Raw genomic sequence first — 14,753 nt, 5'->3', positions numbered from 1 at the left:
CAGACAACAAGGAACACAACCTTACAAGGACAGACAGACAACAAGGAACACAACCTTACGAGGACAGACAGACAACAAGGAACACACCCGTACAAGGATAGACAGACAACAAGGAACACAACCTTACAAGGACAGACAGACAACAAGGAACACAACCTTACAAGGACAGACAGACAACAAGGAACACAACCTTACGAGGACAGACAGACAACAAGGAACACACCCGTACAAGGATAGACAGACAACAAGGAACACACCCGTACAAGGACAGACAGACAACAAGGAACACAACCTTACAAGGACAGACAGACAACAAGGAACACACCCGTACAAGGACAGACAGGCAACAAGGAACACACCCGTACAAGGACAGAGAGACAACAAGGAACACACCCGTACAAGGATAGACAGACAACAAGGAACACAACCTTACAAGGACAGACAGACAACAAGGAACACAACCTTACAAGGACAGAGAGACAACAAGGAACACAACCTTACAAGGACAGACAGACAACAAGGAACACACCCGTACAAGGACAGACAGACAACAAGGAACACAACCTTACAGGGATAGACAGACAACAAGGAACACAACCTTACGAGGACACAGATTACACTGATAATGTGATAATGTATAGAATACCATTGGTTTCATCCCTGGTGGAATTTAGTGCACTCTGAGTTAAAGTACAGTACTCTATATTTAAATGTTGGTATCGAATACCATCTGCCATACATACAATGCATTTGGAATGTATTCAGATCCCTTGACTTTTTCCACATTTTGTTAGGTTACAGCCTTTTCTAAAATGGATTAAAAACAAATCTTCAGGAACACACAACGCCCCCACCCGGGGCGGCAGCATAGCCTAGTGGTTAGAGCGTTGGACTAGTAACCGGAAGGTTGCGAGTTCAAACCCCCGAGCTGACAAGGTACAAATCTGTCATTCTGCCCCTGAACAGGCAGTTAACCCACTGTTCCCAGGCCGTCATTGAAAATAAGAATATGTTCTTAACTGACTTGCCTGGTTAAATAAAGGTTAAATTAAATAATGACATATCGAAAACGGGTTTTTAGAATTTGAATTTACATTTTTTATTTAATATATTTTAGATTAAGGCTGTAACATAACAAAATGTGTAAAAGGTCAAGGGGTCTGAATACTTTCCGAAAGCACTGTAAGTAGATACAGTATCTGTAAATGTCTACATAATTGCTCATTTAATTGTGTTATTTTACAAATATTTTTCATCACTGGCAGTACATTGCGACTTATAATATGTGACATTTTGGTCAAGCAGGTCTGGATAGCTTAGTGGAGTTGGGGTGGTTGTGTCCGAAATGGTTCCTTAATCCCTATAAAAAAACACTACTTTTGACCAGAGCCCCCAGGTACACTAACATCTCTTTCATGTGTCACCTCTGAACTGGAGCTTTCTAGAGAACGTGTCTCTAACCTCTTAAAGTATTTTCAGATCATGGACAGACGATGTGGTACTGGGCTACTTCCTATTCCTCTCCTTTTTGTTTAGAGTTAGAGGGGAAAAAGTTGGATTTTGAAAAAAAGTTGGATAATTGAATTGGACTTTTACTCTCTTGCATGCCTGTGTGCATGTGTGTGTGTGGCAAGGGGTTCGTCATTGTTAAATGCTTTTCCGTGTGTGTGTGCGTGCGTGTGTGTGTGTGACAGAGAGATATGGGAAGCGTGGACATTTTGGGCTTGTATATTTAGGCACATTGTCTGGACACAGAAAATGAGAATGGATGGGATTGTAATTACTGAATGGAGATATTCACATGCTGTGAAATTAGAAAAAGCTGACTGAAAAACCTCCCACGGGCAAAACTTGTCAAAATAAAGTAGTTGCCATGGTGACAGATGCATTCAAATGGAGTCAAGTGGAGCTAACCTAAAAGACAAAAAGGTACGGATGGATCTTCTAGTGAAAAAAGTTTCACTGACCTTAAAGAGAAGGTCTTGTCTTTTAAATTACTTTACAGTCGTACGTGAATCTATGGCCAAATAGCTTTTTTGGGTTGTTACTTCAAAAGAACCCCACAACATTAGTTTTTATGTAACACAATGAAGCTGTTAATGCAAATAATGGAGACATTTTATTCCATATCATTACGATAGAATACATTTTATTCCATATCATTATGCTAGAATACATTTTATTCCATATCATTACGATAGAATACATTTTATTCCATATCATTACGATAGAATACATTTTATTCCATATCATTATGCTAGAATACATTTTATTCCATATCATTACGATAGAATACATTTTTATTCCATATCATTATGCTAGAATACATTTTATTCCATATCATTACGATAGAATACATTTTATTCCATCTCATTATGATAGAATACATTTTATTCCATCTCATTATGATTGAAAACATTTGATGAAATCTCATTATGATAGAATATATTTTATCCCATATCATTATGCTAGAATACATTTTATTCCATATCATTACGATAGAATACATTTTTATTCCATATCATTATGCTAGAATACATTTTATTCCATATCATTACGATAGAATACATTTTATTCCATCTCATTATGATAGAATACATTTTATTCCATCTCATTATGATTGAAAACATTTGATGAAATCTCATTATGATAGAAGACATTTTATTCCATCTCATTATGATAGAATACATTTGATGAAATCTCATTATGATAGAATACATTTGATGAAATCTCATTATGATGGAATACATTTGATGAAATCTCATTATGATAGAAGACATTTTATTCCATCTCATTGTGATAGAAGACATTTTATTCCATCTCATTATGATAGAATACATGTTATTCCATATCATTATGATAGAATACATTTGATGAAATCTCATTATGATAGAAGACATTTTATTCCATCTCATTATGATAGAAGACATTGTATTCCATCTCATTGTGATAGAAGACATTTTATTCGATCTCATTATGATAGAATACATGTTATTCCATATCATTATGATAGAATACATGTTATCCTCCCTCTGTCCCTCTGTCCGTAATGCAAGTAATCAATCCCATATGTTGAACCAAGATGATGCAGTGACACTATCTCATCACAACTGATATTAATATCAATATATTTTTTTATAATAAGGCTGTAATGGCTGTTGAAATGTCTTCATGTGGATGTTTAAACCACAAACACTGCATTGATCTCATCTGTTTTCATCCAAAGTAGCAGCCTACACTATAGATCACCAGTTCAACAGACAGACAGATGCCCCTCCCTCCCCTCCCTCCCTCCCTCCCTCCCTCCCTCCCTCCCTCCCTCCCTCCCTCCCTCCCTCCCTCCCTCCCTCCCTCCCTCCCTCCCTCCCTCACCCACCACATCACAGCTCATCTCATATGACCTTGGGGTCAGGGGGTGCCAGTTAAAACCAGAGTAAACTAAAAGGTCATTAACCCAGCATGTGGTTGGTAGACCATCATCTCATTGGTATCATAGAGACCTTCAGCAGGTTCACGTTCAAACACACATACATAGAGGAACAGGGATCAAGACCTGCTGCTGTAGCTGATTGTTATAGAAATCTACATTTACCTCCAAATTGCTGCCTACGTCTCCAATGACACCCTATTCCCAACATAGTGCACTACTTTTGACCTACGGCCTTTGGTCAAAAGTAGTGCACTATATAGGGGATAGTGTCATTGTTTTAAGTCAGATGGCGTCACTCCTAGGCAGCACTCGTCCCTCAACTGATCATTGCAAGCAGAATCGACATGCCATCTGACGTAATACAAGGGGATAGGGTGCCATTTAGGATGCAGCATATATTTTCCTTAAATTGTTTGTTTAGACTGAGACAGTGCACATTTAGAAAGCACACAGTGCAGATTATATGTTTACATCACATTTATTGCAAACATCATTAAAGTCATCCATTAAATTGGTACCTCTGCACTTCTCTCTACCACACAGTATTGTGGCTCTTCGCTCTTTTCCTGAGGGCTGAGCAGCATGGGTTAGTTCACCACTCTGTGTACAGGCAGTGGGCTACAGGCAATGGGCCAATGGGGGCTGAGGCTGAGTGCAGGCCAGAACTGGGTTCAAATACTTTGTGCCTTTATGCGTTTGCATCCCCCCTGGGTCCTCTTCTCCTCTGATGTACAGCAGCTCATTACCACGGCCTATTAAAAGGGCCCATTATTCATTTACACACAGTACACTTTGAACTCGAAACAAATATCCCCACATCTCAGTTAGGGCTCCATCCCTAATGGCACCTTGTCCCTGTATAGTGCACTGCTTTTGACCAGACCACTCTGGTCCCTGGTCAATAGTAGTGCACTTAATAGGGAAAAGGGTGACATTTGAGAAGCAGCCTTTGTCTTACATAACTAAACTTAACCCATAGCAGCAGCATCGGAGACCAAGAAGGCAGTCTGGTGCCATTGTCTCTACCATTGTCGCACAGTGTGACAGACTGCACTGGATCCCTCAATGTTGCTACACAGGTTTGATTAGTGTGGTTGAATGCTAGGGATGCACGATGGTCTAGTTTTAAGATTGTGGAGGTTCTCGTTCTACTAGTAGACCTTGGCTGGGAAGATCCAGTTTGATATGCATGAGAAGGATGTGCTCGATCTTTTGCTAGTGTTAAGAGCACAGTGGCGTGTTAAAATGATACCACATAGAAATGTAATGAGTATAACATGCTTGGAACCTCTGACCAGTCTAATTATATGTTCTAGAAATGAGAACATACTGGACCATCGCTGTCTGTGATACGGCATGGCATACTGGTGTTACTATACACAGCTCAGTCTCAATTTAATTATTTGATTTTAAGAGCCCAAACTAAACTAACATTCATTATTATGGCAGGTAGTCTAGTGGTTAAAGCATTGGGCCAGTAACCAAAAGGTAGTAGCCTACGTAGCTGACTATACAGTGAGGTGGATCTGAACATGACAGGAAACTGAAGGAGTACATTTGAAAAGCTTTACCTTCATTGCACTCAAGTTACTGTAAGAGCTCATTAAGCAGGTAGAACAAAAACACCAAAATATTTGAGATTTTTTTTTAATCATTACTCCAATAAAAAATACATTCATACAGAAATAACTATTTTACAAAACAATTTGAAATAAAAACATACCATTAATCAAACAAAAATAAACATTTTTTTTTCATCAATAAAGATACTTTAGTTAAAGATAGGGCTGACAATTTGCAGTTTTGATTTTGATTATAGAAAGCTGTTCAGTGTGTAATCCCTCCAACAATCAGTTTCATTTCTCTTTACTGAATCATTCCCCGTTCAAGCTAGAAAATGTCAATCATTCTCCAACACTGTAGCAGACTATTAGAAGTAAACAATACATCATTTGTTTTGTTTGTTGAGCCATTAGTACTCTCAAGTTAAATGTGTCCTGGTCTTTGTTTTTCATAAACAAACTGCACAATTTAGATTTGTTTGGTCCCTTACCCTGCAAAATAAGCTTCTTTGAAAAAAACGATTTTTAAATAACACATTTTGCATGTTTCGATATCCACAATGTACATTTTAAAAGGAGACTGACAGTACTGTTGACCAGATCAACTGTACAATGGTATGGTGTTAAAACAAGGACATCCTTACAGGTCAATAAGCATCCACTGTCAGTTTGAGAGCACTCATGTCAGGTAAGCGTTTCACAATTCAACAAACACTAAACATACCATGGCCTGACCAGAATTGGTTATTTGCAATCAATCTTAAATTTACCAAGGCCTTCGTGGCCGAGCAGATCACGTCACGAGAACTCAACCCCCCAACCAACTAGTAGACTCTATAATTGACAATAACTTACCCAATTTACCATCCCACATTTCATTTTAAGAGGATAACATACCACATTATGCTACTACACAGTAGTAAACCATTTCAAATGTAATTGTTTCAAGTGCTCTACAATTGTGTCTCGGCTCAAGGATCATTTTAAAAACATTTTGATTTTGTCCTAATGGATAGATACTGTATGTTGACAAATGATGCACAGAAATGTAAAATGTCAGTAAATATAAAGCTGACTTTTATTCAAGTTTTGAGACTGACCTAGACAAGGGCAAAAGGTGTGGCCATAGGAATCGGCGCCCTAGTAAAGCTATTCAAATCATACACTACTGCATTTCAACCCCCCATGTGAGTGATCTATTCATCTGGACAAGGCCACTTACATAAGGCATCATTAAGGTCAACAGTGCATTTACAGATGTAGAAAAAGAGGGAAAACAAAAATAAAGAAATTCATTTTAAACAGAACAGAAATAAGCTATTCCATGAGCAAGACAGTTGCCAAGCAAGTGTTATCTACAGACACACAAAAAAGGAAATAAGTCGCTGCTACATGTTTCTGTACAATAATGTGGTATCTATGGTGTAAAACAGATGTATAGCTGCTTGTTATTGGGATTTACCATCATTATAACTCATTGAGTGACAAACAAACCCAAGATCATGCAACTTCTGGTATAATGAAGGTATTAATGTTGTGTACAACCATTAGATACAGAGCTTACACAATGGACAACAAATGAGCTTGGTAGCATTAACTTTGAGACACGCTACTTAATACATTGCACAATTTATACCTGCGCCAAACAATCCACTTCCCTCCTCCCCACCTCGTTTAAGAGTGTCCTACCAACTCCTCTCAGATGGGGGCGCTCCCTCTCAAACCTCAAACTGGCAGCTCGGACACACACACACTGCCAAACCCAGCCTAGATTCAACCAATGCCCCACACAACACCTTTGCTTGCATTCATTCATTACCACAAAACGAGACAAACCCCCAGCCCACACAACATCCCCTCAACGCCATTCAGCTCACAACCATACACTTAATAGTAATATATCCACAGGCAGGCACTCAGTCACAGGCATTCTCACAAGCTCACAAGAAACACACGTTTATTGGAGTAGTAACGCTGCATGTGTCCAGACCAGGAACTAACTCCACAAAGCATCAGACACCATACAAAGACAAAATATTATTTCTTGTCCTCTGACATTTTCTTATTTCTCTCTAGCGGATCTCTTCATTCTCCATCATCCTTGGTGGTTTCCGTGATTCTTTTTCCAGAATGTGTCGACCTTTCAGAGCTGTTTCCTCCGAGAGGTCTTGGAGGTACTAAGTATGGTGCAGAAATTGCCTGCATGCTTTTACTGGGGCACGCTCCCCTTGTTCACCTTCCTCCCCTCTCAGGGCACTGCACCTCCCCACAGGCAGGTTAGGAGACCGTCAGGACCATCCCTCAACACCGCTCTGGGACCCAGCTCTTAGATGTGTCTCTTCATGTGAAGCGCCAAATGGTCCGAGCGAGAGAAACACCTGTGAGGAGAAAAAGAAAGCAAATTACTCTCAGCATTTTTATAATAGGTAAGAGACTGATATAACAGCAGTAATATTCAAGTCAATATTTCAGGTGCATGGATTTGCCTTAGCTGACCAAACATTTCAAAATGGTTAATTACATTTTCAACATTTCTCAATAAAATATTTAAAACAAACAAAGATAAATCCATCCCTAAACACTTCTACTACCTGTCACAGTGACTGCATTTAAATGGCTTTGCCCCAGTGTGCTTCCTGAAGTGTCTGGTTAGCTCATCACTCCTTGCAAAACGCCACTCACAGCCTTCCCATGAGCACCTGTAAGGCTTCTCACCTGCAAACAGAAAACAAATGATATTATTACTGTGTATCAAAAGACAGCATGAAGGGCAGTGCTCCATTATGTTTCAAATCAGAAATAGACATAACATACTATAAGTTCTACATACTACTAGATAGAGTACTACAACTTGTAAATATGAGCTGTGATGTACAGCTTAACAATAGTTGACTAAGCAAACTCCGGTGGGAGGTGAGAAGGGATAACTGTAGACGGTTTCTAACGGTGAAAATTCCATTAGCTCTGGTTTGGAATGTTGGAACCTTGCTCATGTGCAAGACAGCTGTAAACTGTGTAAAAAGAGGTCAGAGGTGATGGGGGACAACTGCTCACATAACTCAGAAAGGAATAACTGTACATGTAAAATTCCCACCACTCTAAATTTAAATGACTCAGTCGTTTTATTTTCCCATGGTGAAATGTGATCTGCTTTCAAGATCCAATCCACATCCTCTATGGCTGGCTTGGCTATGCCCACAAAAGGTTGCTATGTTACCCCCCCTTAGTTAATGTGAAGTCAATGCTGCTGTGGGAATTAGTTCACAATTTAGACCTTCCTTCTAGTGAACTATTCCAAGAATGCAGAGACCAAATTCATGAGTACAAATCAAAAACAAATACTCTTGTAAGCCTATGAATATGTACAATTATTGATTAGGTTTAAATATAGTTCCCCTGAAACGGAATACTCTTTTGAATGTTCTTTGTAAAGTAAATGGCTGCAGATTGCGAATACTGAGGAGACAACCAGCTGGTCTGGATTTTCTCTTCCAAGGCCTCTCTGCTGTGACAACAGTATTAGTATGTGGGTAACAACACCAACCACCAGTCTTTCTGGACTGGCCTACATTACCTGTATAATATTAGACTAGGGCCTGGTCGAATAGCTCAGAGATTCTGCTCTTTTAAATCCACATATACACTTGGATGGGAGGAGGTGTTGTTGGGTCATGCAGTTTACCTGTACACAATCAACAATTTACCTGTATGTGTACGCTGGTGTGCTTTCAAGTGGGAACTTTTCGTGTAGACCTTACGGCATCCGTTGAAATGACACCTGTGGACCCGCCTCCTCCCATCTGGAGAATCCTCTCCATTGGCTAAGCTTCCCCTCTCGGCCGTTCGTCCACCAATGCCCCCGGGCTGTATTTTCCCAGGTGAGTGTAACACGGTCTGTATACCGCTCCACACCTGGGAGGATATGGAGGAGGCCTCCTTGCTCACCTCAGGAGAAGATGGTGGAGTACTGATAACAGTAGAACTCAGGTCCTCTCCCATAATGTCACTCAGTGGGTTGGAGGTGAAGTCGAGGGTAGGGGAGAGGTCATCGGAGCCGTCAGACACATCGCTGCTGGCGTCGGAGTTAAAGCTGTTGGCCTCCTGATTGTCTTCCTCCTTAATGTGAGTTAGGATCTTTGGGTCGGACTCGGCCTTGTCCCCACGGGCCAGGATCATCCAGAGGTCCTCCTGGCTCGTCTCAAACTTGACGTCCGTGGCCGAGACATAGGGCTCGCTCTGGAGGTACCGCTCCAACTCCAGACATGTCTGAAGGGATAGGAGAAAAATGAGGACACCATGTAGGAAACAACCCAAATACACACACAGATGGAGAGGATAATGAGTAAACCATGTAGGAAAACAACCCATATACACACCCACAGATGGAGAGGATAATGAGTAAACCATGTAGGAAATAACCCATATATACACCCACAGATGGAGGAGAGGATAATGAGTAAACCATGTAGGAAATAACCCATATATACACCCACAGATGGAGGAGAGGATAATGAGTAAACCATGTAGGAAATAACCCATATATACACCCACAGATGGAGGAGAGGATAATGAGTAAACCATGTAGGAAATAACCCATATATACACCCACAGATGGAGGAGAGGATAATGAGTAAACCATGTAGGAAAACAACCCATATATACACCCACAGATGGAGGAGAGGATAATGAGTAAACCATGTAGGAAACAACCCATATATACACCCACAGATGGAGGAGGCTAATGAGTAAACCATGTAGGAAACAACCCATATATACACCTACAGATGGAGGAGAGGATAATGAGTAAAGCATGTAGGAAATAACCCATATATACACCCACAGATGGAGGAGAGGATAATGAGTAAACCATGTAGGAAATAACCCATATATACACCCACAGATGGAGGAGAGGATAATGAGTAAACCATGTAGGAAACAACCCATATATACACCCACAGATGGAGGAGGCTAATGAGTAAACCATGTAGGAAATAACCCATATATACACCTACAGATGGAGGAGAGGATAATGAGTAAAGCATGTAGGAAATAACCCATATATACACCCACAGATGGAGGAGAGGATAATGAGTAAACCATGTAGGAAACAACCCATATATACACCCACAGATGGAGGCTAATGAGTAAACCATGTAGGAAATAACCCATATATACACCTACAGATGGAGGAGAGGATAATGAGTAAAGCATGTAGGAAATAACCCATATATACACCCACAGATGGAGGAGAGGATAATGAGTAAACCATGTAGGAAATAACCCATATATACACCCACAGATGGAGGAGAGGATAATGAGTAAACCATGTAGGAAATAACCCATATATACACCCACAGATGGAGGAGAGGATAATGAGTAAACCATGTAGGAAACAACCCATATACTTTCGCAAGGCACTGTATTCGGCCCTATTGAACTTTGCGACCTTTTGCCACATTTCAGGCTTCAAACATAAAGATATAAAACTGTATTATTTTGTGAAGAATCAACAACAAGTGGGACACAATCATGAAGTGGAACGACATTTATTGGATATTTCAAACTTTTTTAACAAATCAAAAACAGAAAAATTGGGCGTGCAAAATTATTCAGCCCCCTTAAGTTAATACTTTGTAGCGCCACCTTTTGCTGCGATTACAGCTGTAAGTCGCTTGGGGTATGTCTCCATCAGTTTTGCACATCGAGAGACTGAAATTTTTTCCCATTCCTCCTTGCAAAACAGCTCGAGCTCAGTGAGGTTGGATGGAGAGCATTTGTGAACAGCAGTTTTCAGTTCTTTCCACAGATTCTCGATTGGATTCAGGTCTGGACTTTGACTTGGCCATTCTAACACCTGGATATGTTTATTTTTGAACCATTCCATTGTAGATTTTGCTTTATGTTTTGGATCATTGTCTTGTTGGAAGACAAATCTCTGTCCCAGTCTCAGGTCTTTCGCAGACTCCATCAAGTTTTCTTCCAGAATGGTCCTGTATTTGGCTCCATCCATCTTCCCATAAATTTTAACCATCTTCCCTGTCCCTGCTGAAGAAAAGCAGGCCCAAACCATGATGCTGCCACCACCATGTTTGACAGTGGGGATGGTGTGTTCAGGGTGTTGCTTTTACACCAAACATAACATTTTGCATTGTTGCCAAAAAGTTCAATTTTGGTTTCATCTGACCAGAGCACCTTCTTCCACATGTTTGGTGTGTCTCCCATGTGGCTTGTGGCAAACTTTAAACAACACTTTTTATGGATATCTTTAAGAAAAAGGCCTCTTCTTGCCACTCTTCCTTAAAGCCAGATTTGTGCAATATACGACTGATTGTTGTCCTATGGACAGAGTCTCCCACCTCAGCTGTAGAGCTCTGCAGTTCATCCAGAGTGATCATGGGCCTCTTGGCTGCATCTCTGATCAGTCTTCTCCTTGTATGAGCTGAAAGTTTAGAAGGACGGCCAGTTCTTGGTAGATTTGCAGTGGTCTGATACTCCTTCCATTTCAATATTATCGCTTGCACAGTGCTCCTTGGGATGTTTAAAGCTTGGGAAATCTTTTTGTATCCAAATCCGGCTTTAAACTTCTTCACAACAGTATCTCGGTGCCTGGTGTGTTCCTTGTTCTTCATGATGCTCTCTGCGCTTTTAACGGACCTCTGAGACTATCACAGTGCAGGTGCATTTATACGGAGACTTGATTACACACAGGTGGATTGTATTTATCATCATTAGTCATTTAGGTCAACATTGGATCATTCAGAGATCCTCACTGAACTTCTGGAGAGAGTTTGCTGCACTGAAAGTAAAGGGGCTGAATAATTTTGCACGCCCAATTTTGCAGTTTTTGATTTGTTAAAAAAGTTTGAAATATCCAATAAATGTCCTTCCACTTCATGATTGTGTCCCACTTGTTGTTGATTCTTCACAAAAATATACAGTTTTATATATTTATGTTTGAAGCCTGAAATGTGGCAAAAGGTCGCAAAAAGTTCAAGGGGGCCGAATACTTTCGCAAGGCACTGTATACACCCACAGATGGAGGAGAGGATAATGAGTAAAGCATGTAGGAAATAGGAATATAAACAACCTATGCAGTACATATATAGACAATGTACAATTCTTAAGGCAGTGGAGTGCATGTAACGGGTGTCCTCAGAACTATGGCTGCTTCCCAAATGGCACCCTATTCCCTTCATAGTGAAATAGTTTTGACCAAGGCCCACAGGGTCGTGGTCAAAGTAGTGCACTATATAGGGAATAAGGTGCCTTTTAAGAAGCAGACTAGATCAGGGAAGGTTAGTAAACATTTCCTTAGAAGAAATTACTCAGTTGGTGGCAGTGCTCTTTCCTCCAGCATAGCTGTCATCATGCACAATTATATAATTTACATATGCTACAGGGGCCCCCTGTGTTAGGGAAGTGCTTGTAGATATTTTAAATGTATCAATTATTCAGCAAAATGTGGAATTAATAAGGCATCCAGTGGCATTGCTAGAAATAACATGGCACACAAGGGAATGGAGGAGGTAGGCCTGGTTCAAGCAGGTCCATAAAAAGCTTTATTTATGAATACCGCAAGAGCTACATACATTTATGGACTTCTTTTTATTCTAAAAGGGAAGTAACGACTCTTCCGTAAAGCGTGACAACCCGAAAGTGACCACTAACTTTAATATATTCAAAAATAACAATATTAATAATTAATTAATTTCAAACTATTTGGATATAGAAAACATAATTTAAAAGCAATATACATTATAGGGTAAGTTGTTATGTAATAGATTTCTGGTAAACCTAAAAAAATACTTTGTATTCATTGCAAACATTTATTTTCAACAGTGCAGAATGAATCTCTGGCGAGCTTTAAATGCCTCAGACCGCATGGAGAGTGAACAGCCCCAAGCCCGCAAATGCAAGCGACACTACACCGTGTAGCAAATTCACTTTAATCACTCAGCAGAAAAATAATACCTAGTTTCTCGAATATTATGTCATTCATATGAAAACATGTTGATAGAGATGTTGGTCATTTTTAACAAAATCATTTGAAGACGCACATACTCGTCTCTGCTAATTCCAAATACGAACTCTTTCTCGCGCACACAGACACACACTATTTTCACGATGACGCATCAGTCGTCTCTAAAACGGAATAAAAACAATGTGTTGTGGTTCACGCATTGGACTAGGCCATTAGCGTAACTAATATAATTGCAACGTGCATGCATGCTTGTGTTGTTACAAAGACGTGCATGGAATTTACTAAGTTGTCAAGAACGTGCTACAAGTCCAAATAGTACAACTTTGTGTTGTTTTGCATTCCTGACAGCTTGCCTTCCACTGACAGCAACCTGCAGTTGCGCACAAGTTTACTGCGATGTGGAAAACATGTTTCATTCATTTTAGTGTTTCTCTGTCAAAAATAGGACTATTCACAAATATAAATACCTGCTGCCAGTACTCCTCGAGAGATGGTAAAGCTGAAAAGTATCCGGTGTCATGTACAATCTGGAGCTCCTGAAAAATGCTGCACATAGGAATAACATCCATTTCGCTCATATATATAGATGCAGCTGCAATTACACCCAAAATTCAAGGTAGTTGAATTGTCTTCTTTTTTTTTAAACGTGCGTCTTCGATGTCTTAGCATGTATAATATGCTGTTGTAAAAAAAGTTGAGAGAAGTAAGTCTGACTATCGCCTTCCAGTGGTGAAAGTGTTCTTCGGGGAACGCTCTTTCTGTCTTGCTTGCTCTAATAGCAAACAGTGAACTCCCTGAAAGTCCGTCGACACTGTAAACTTCCCTATTCAAAATCTTACAGCCAGCCTTCCCCACGTGATTACATTACGCTTTCGTGATACTGACCAATCGTTTAGCCAATGTGTAATACCCGCCCACCTTGACGATCTTCTATGATATGGTTGGTGCGATGACTGAATACTCCTTCATTCCCATTGGACCATGTGGGCTCTATTTTTAGAGCAGTATATAAAGTTTTCACGCTTACTAAAGCGAAGAATCCACATTTGTCGGTATAGTATGATTTCAGCTTACCTTCCAAGCTGTTGGTTACAGCTGACTATTATGGCACAAGTTTTAAAATATAACCATTTCTTTACATCTATTCTGGTGTTTGTATTGATATTTTAACAATTATCATGCATTAGTTTACTCAATACTTATTTCACTGTGACTGAACTAACAGACTATCTATTTTACACAGCTTGGAACACCAGCCTATGGGGCGGAATATAAGGGGTGGCATCCAATCAACATCATTCCGGAAAGAGACACTGTGGAAAACAGTGGCCAGTGTAATAACTTTGCAAACATGAGTTTGTCACACAATTTAGATTAAAATATACATTTCAGTGATTGGACAGTGGGTGTATATTTGATTAAATAGCAGCCCCAGCTGATAATGTCATTGGGATTATCCCAGACCCAGTTGATGTTGCTCTTGTCCCCCTGGTTATTTTAGTCTATTCAGCAAGACTACCATCATGCAGGGAAGCTTTAAAACAGCCTATATCAGACCCTTATAATTCCATCTTGTTGATTATTTTCCTCAAATGGAATATAGGTTGTGGAGAAAGATCAATAGAGTTGCCTACTGTAAATATAGCCCACCTAGGCACTAAGCTTAATAAACATTTCTAATAAAAGATCACTGCTCTAGAATGACAGTCATAAATATCCTGGCATTTGTGAGGCAGAAGAGGAACAAATGTAGCTAATCCTACACCACCCCAACAAGATA

The 14,753-nt window shown here is 40.0% G+C and overlaps 1 protein-coding gene across 1 annotated transcript; it reads right to left on the bottom strand.

The window, feature by feature from the left end:
* Positions 1-6,046: 6,046 nt before the first annotated feature.
* Positions 6,047-13,804, bottom strand: LOC118394599 (Krueppel-like factor 6). The gene is made up of 4 exons (XM_035787953.2): positions 13,441-13,804; positions 8,697-9,258; positions 7,584-7,707; positions 6,047-7,370 (listed from the first exon to the last, which is right to left on the bottom strand). Exons 1-4 carry the CDS (start codon positions 13,549-13,551, stop codon positions 7,319-7,321), a joined length of 849 nt encoding a protein of 282 aa, XP_035643846.1. The 5' UTR covers positions 13,552-13,804; the 3' UTR covers positions 6,047-7,318.
* Positions 13,805-14,753: the final 949 nt, after the last annotated feature.

Source organism: Oncorhynchus keta, chromosome 15 (assembly GCF_023373465.1).
Source record: "Oncorhynchus keta strain PuntledgeMale-10-30-2019 chromosome 15, Oket_V2, whole genome shotgun sequence".
Taxonomy (NCBI): domain Eukaryota; kingdom Metazoa; phylum Chordata; class Actinopteri; order Salmoniformes; family Salmonidae; genus Oncorhynchus; species Oncorhynchus keta.
This window is presented reverse-complemented; position numbering and strand designations above follow the sequence as displayed.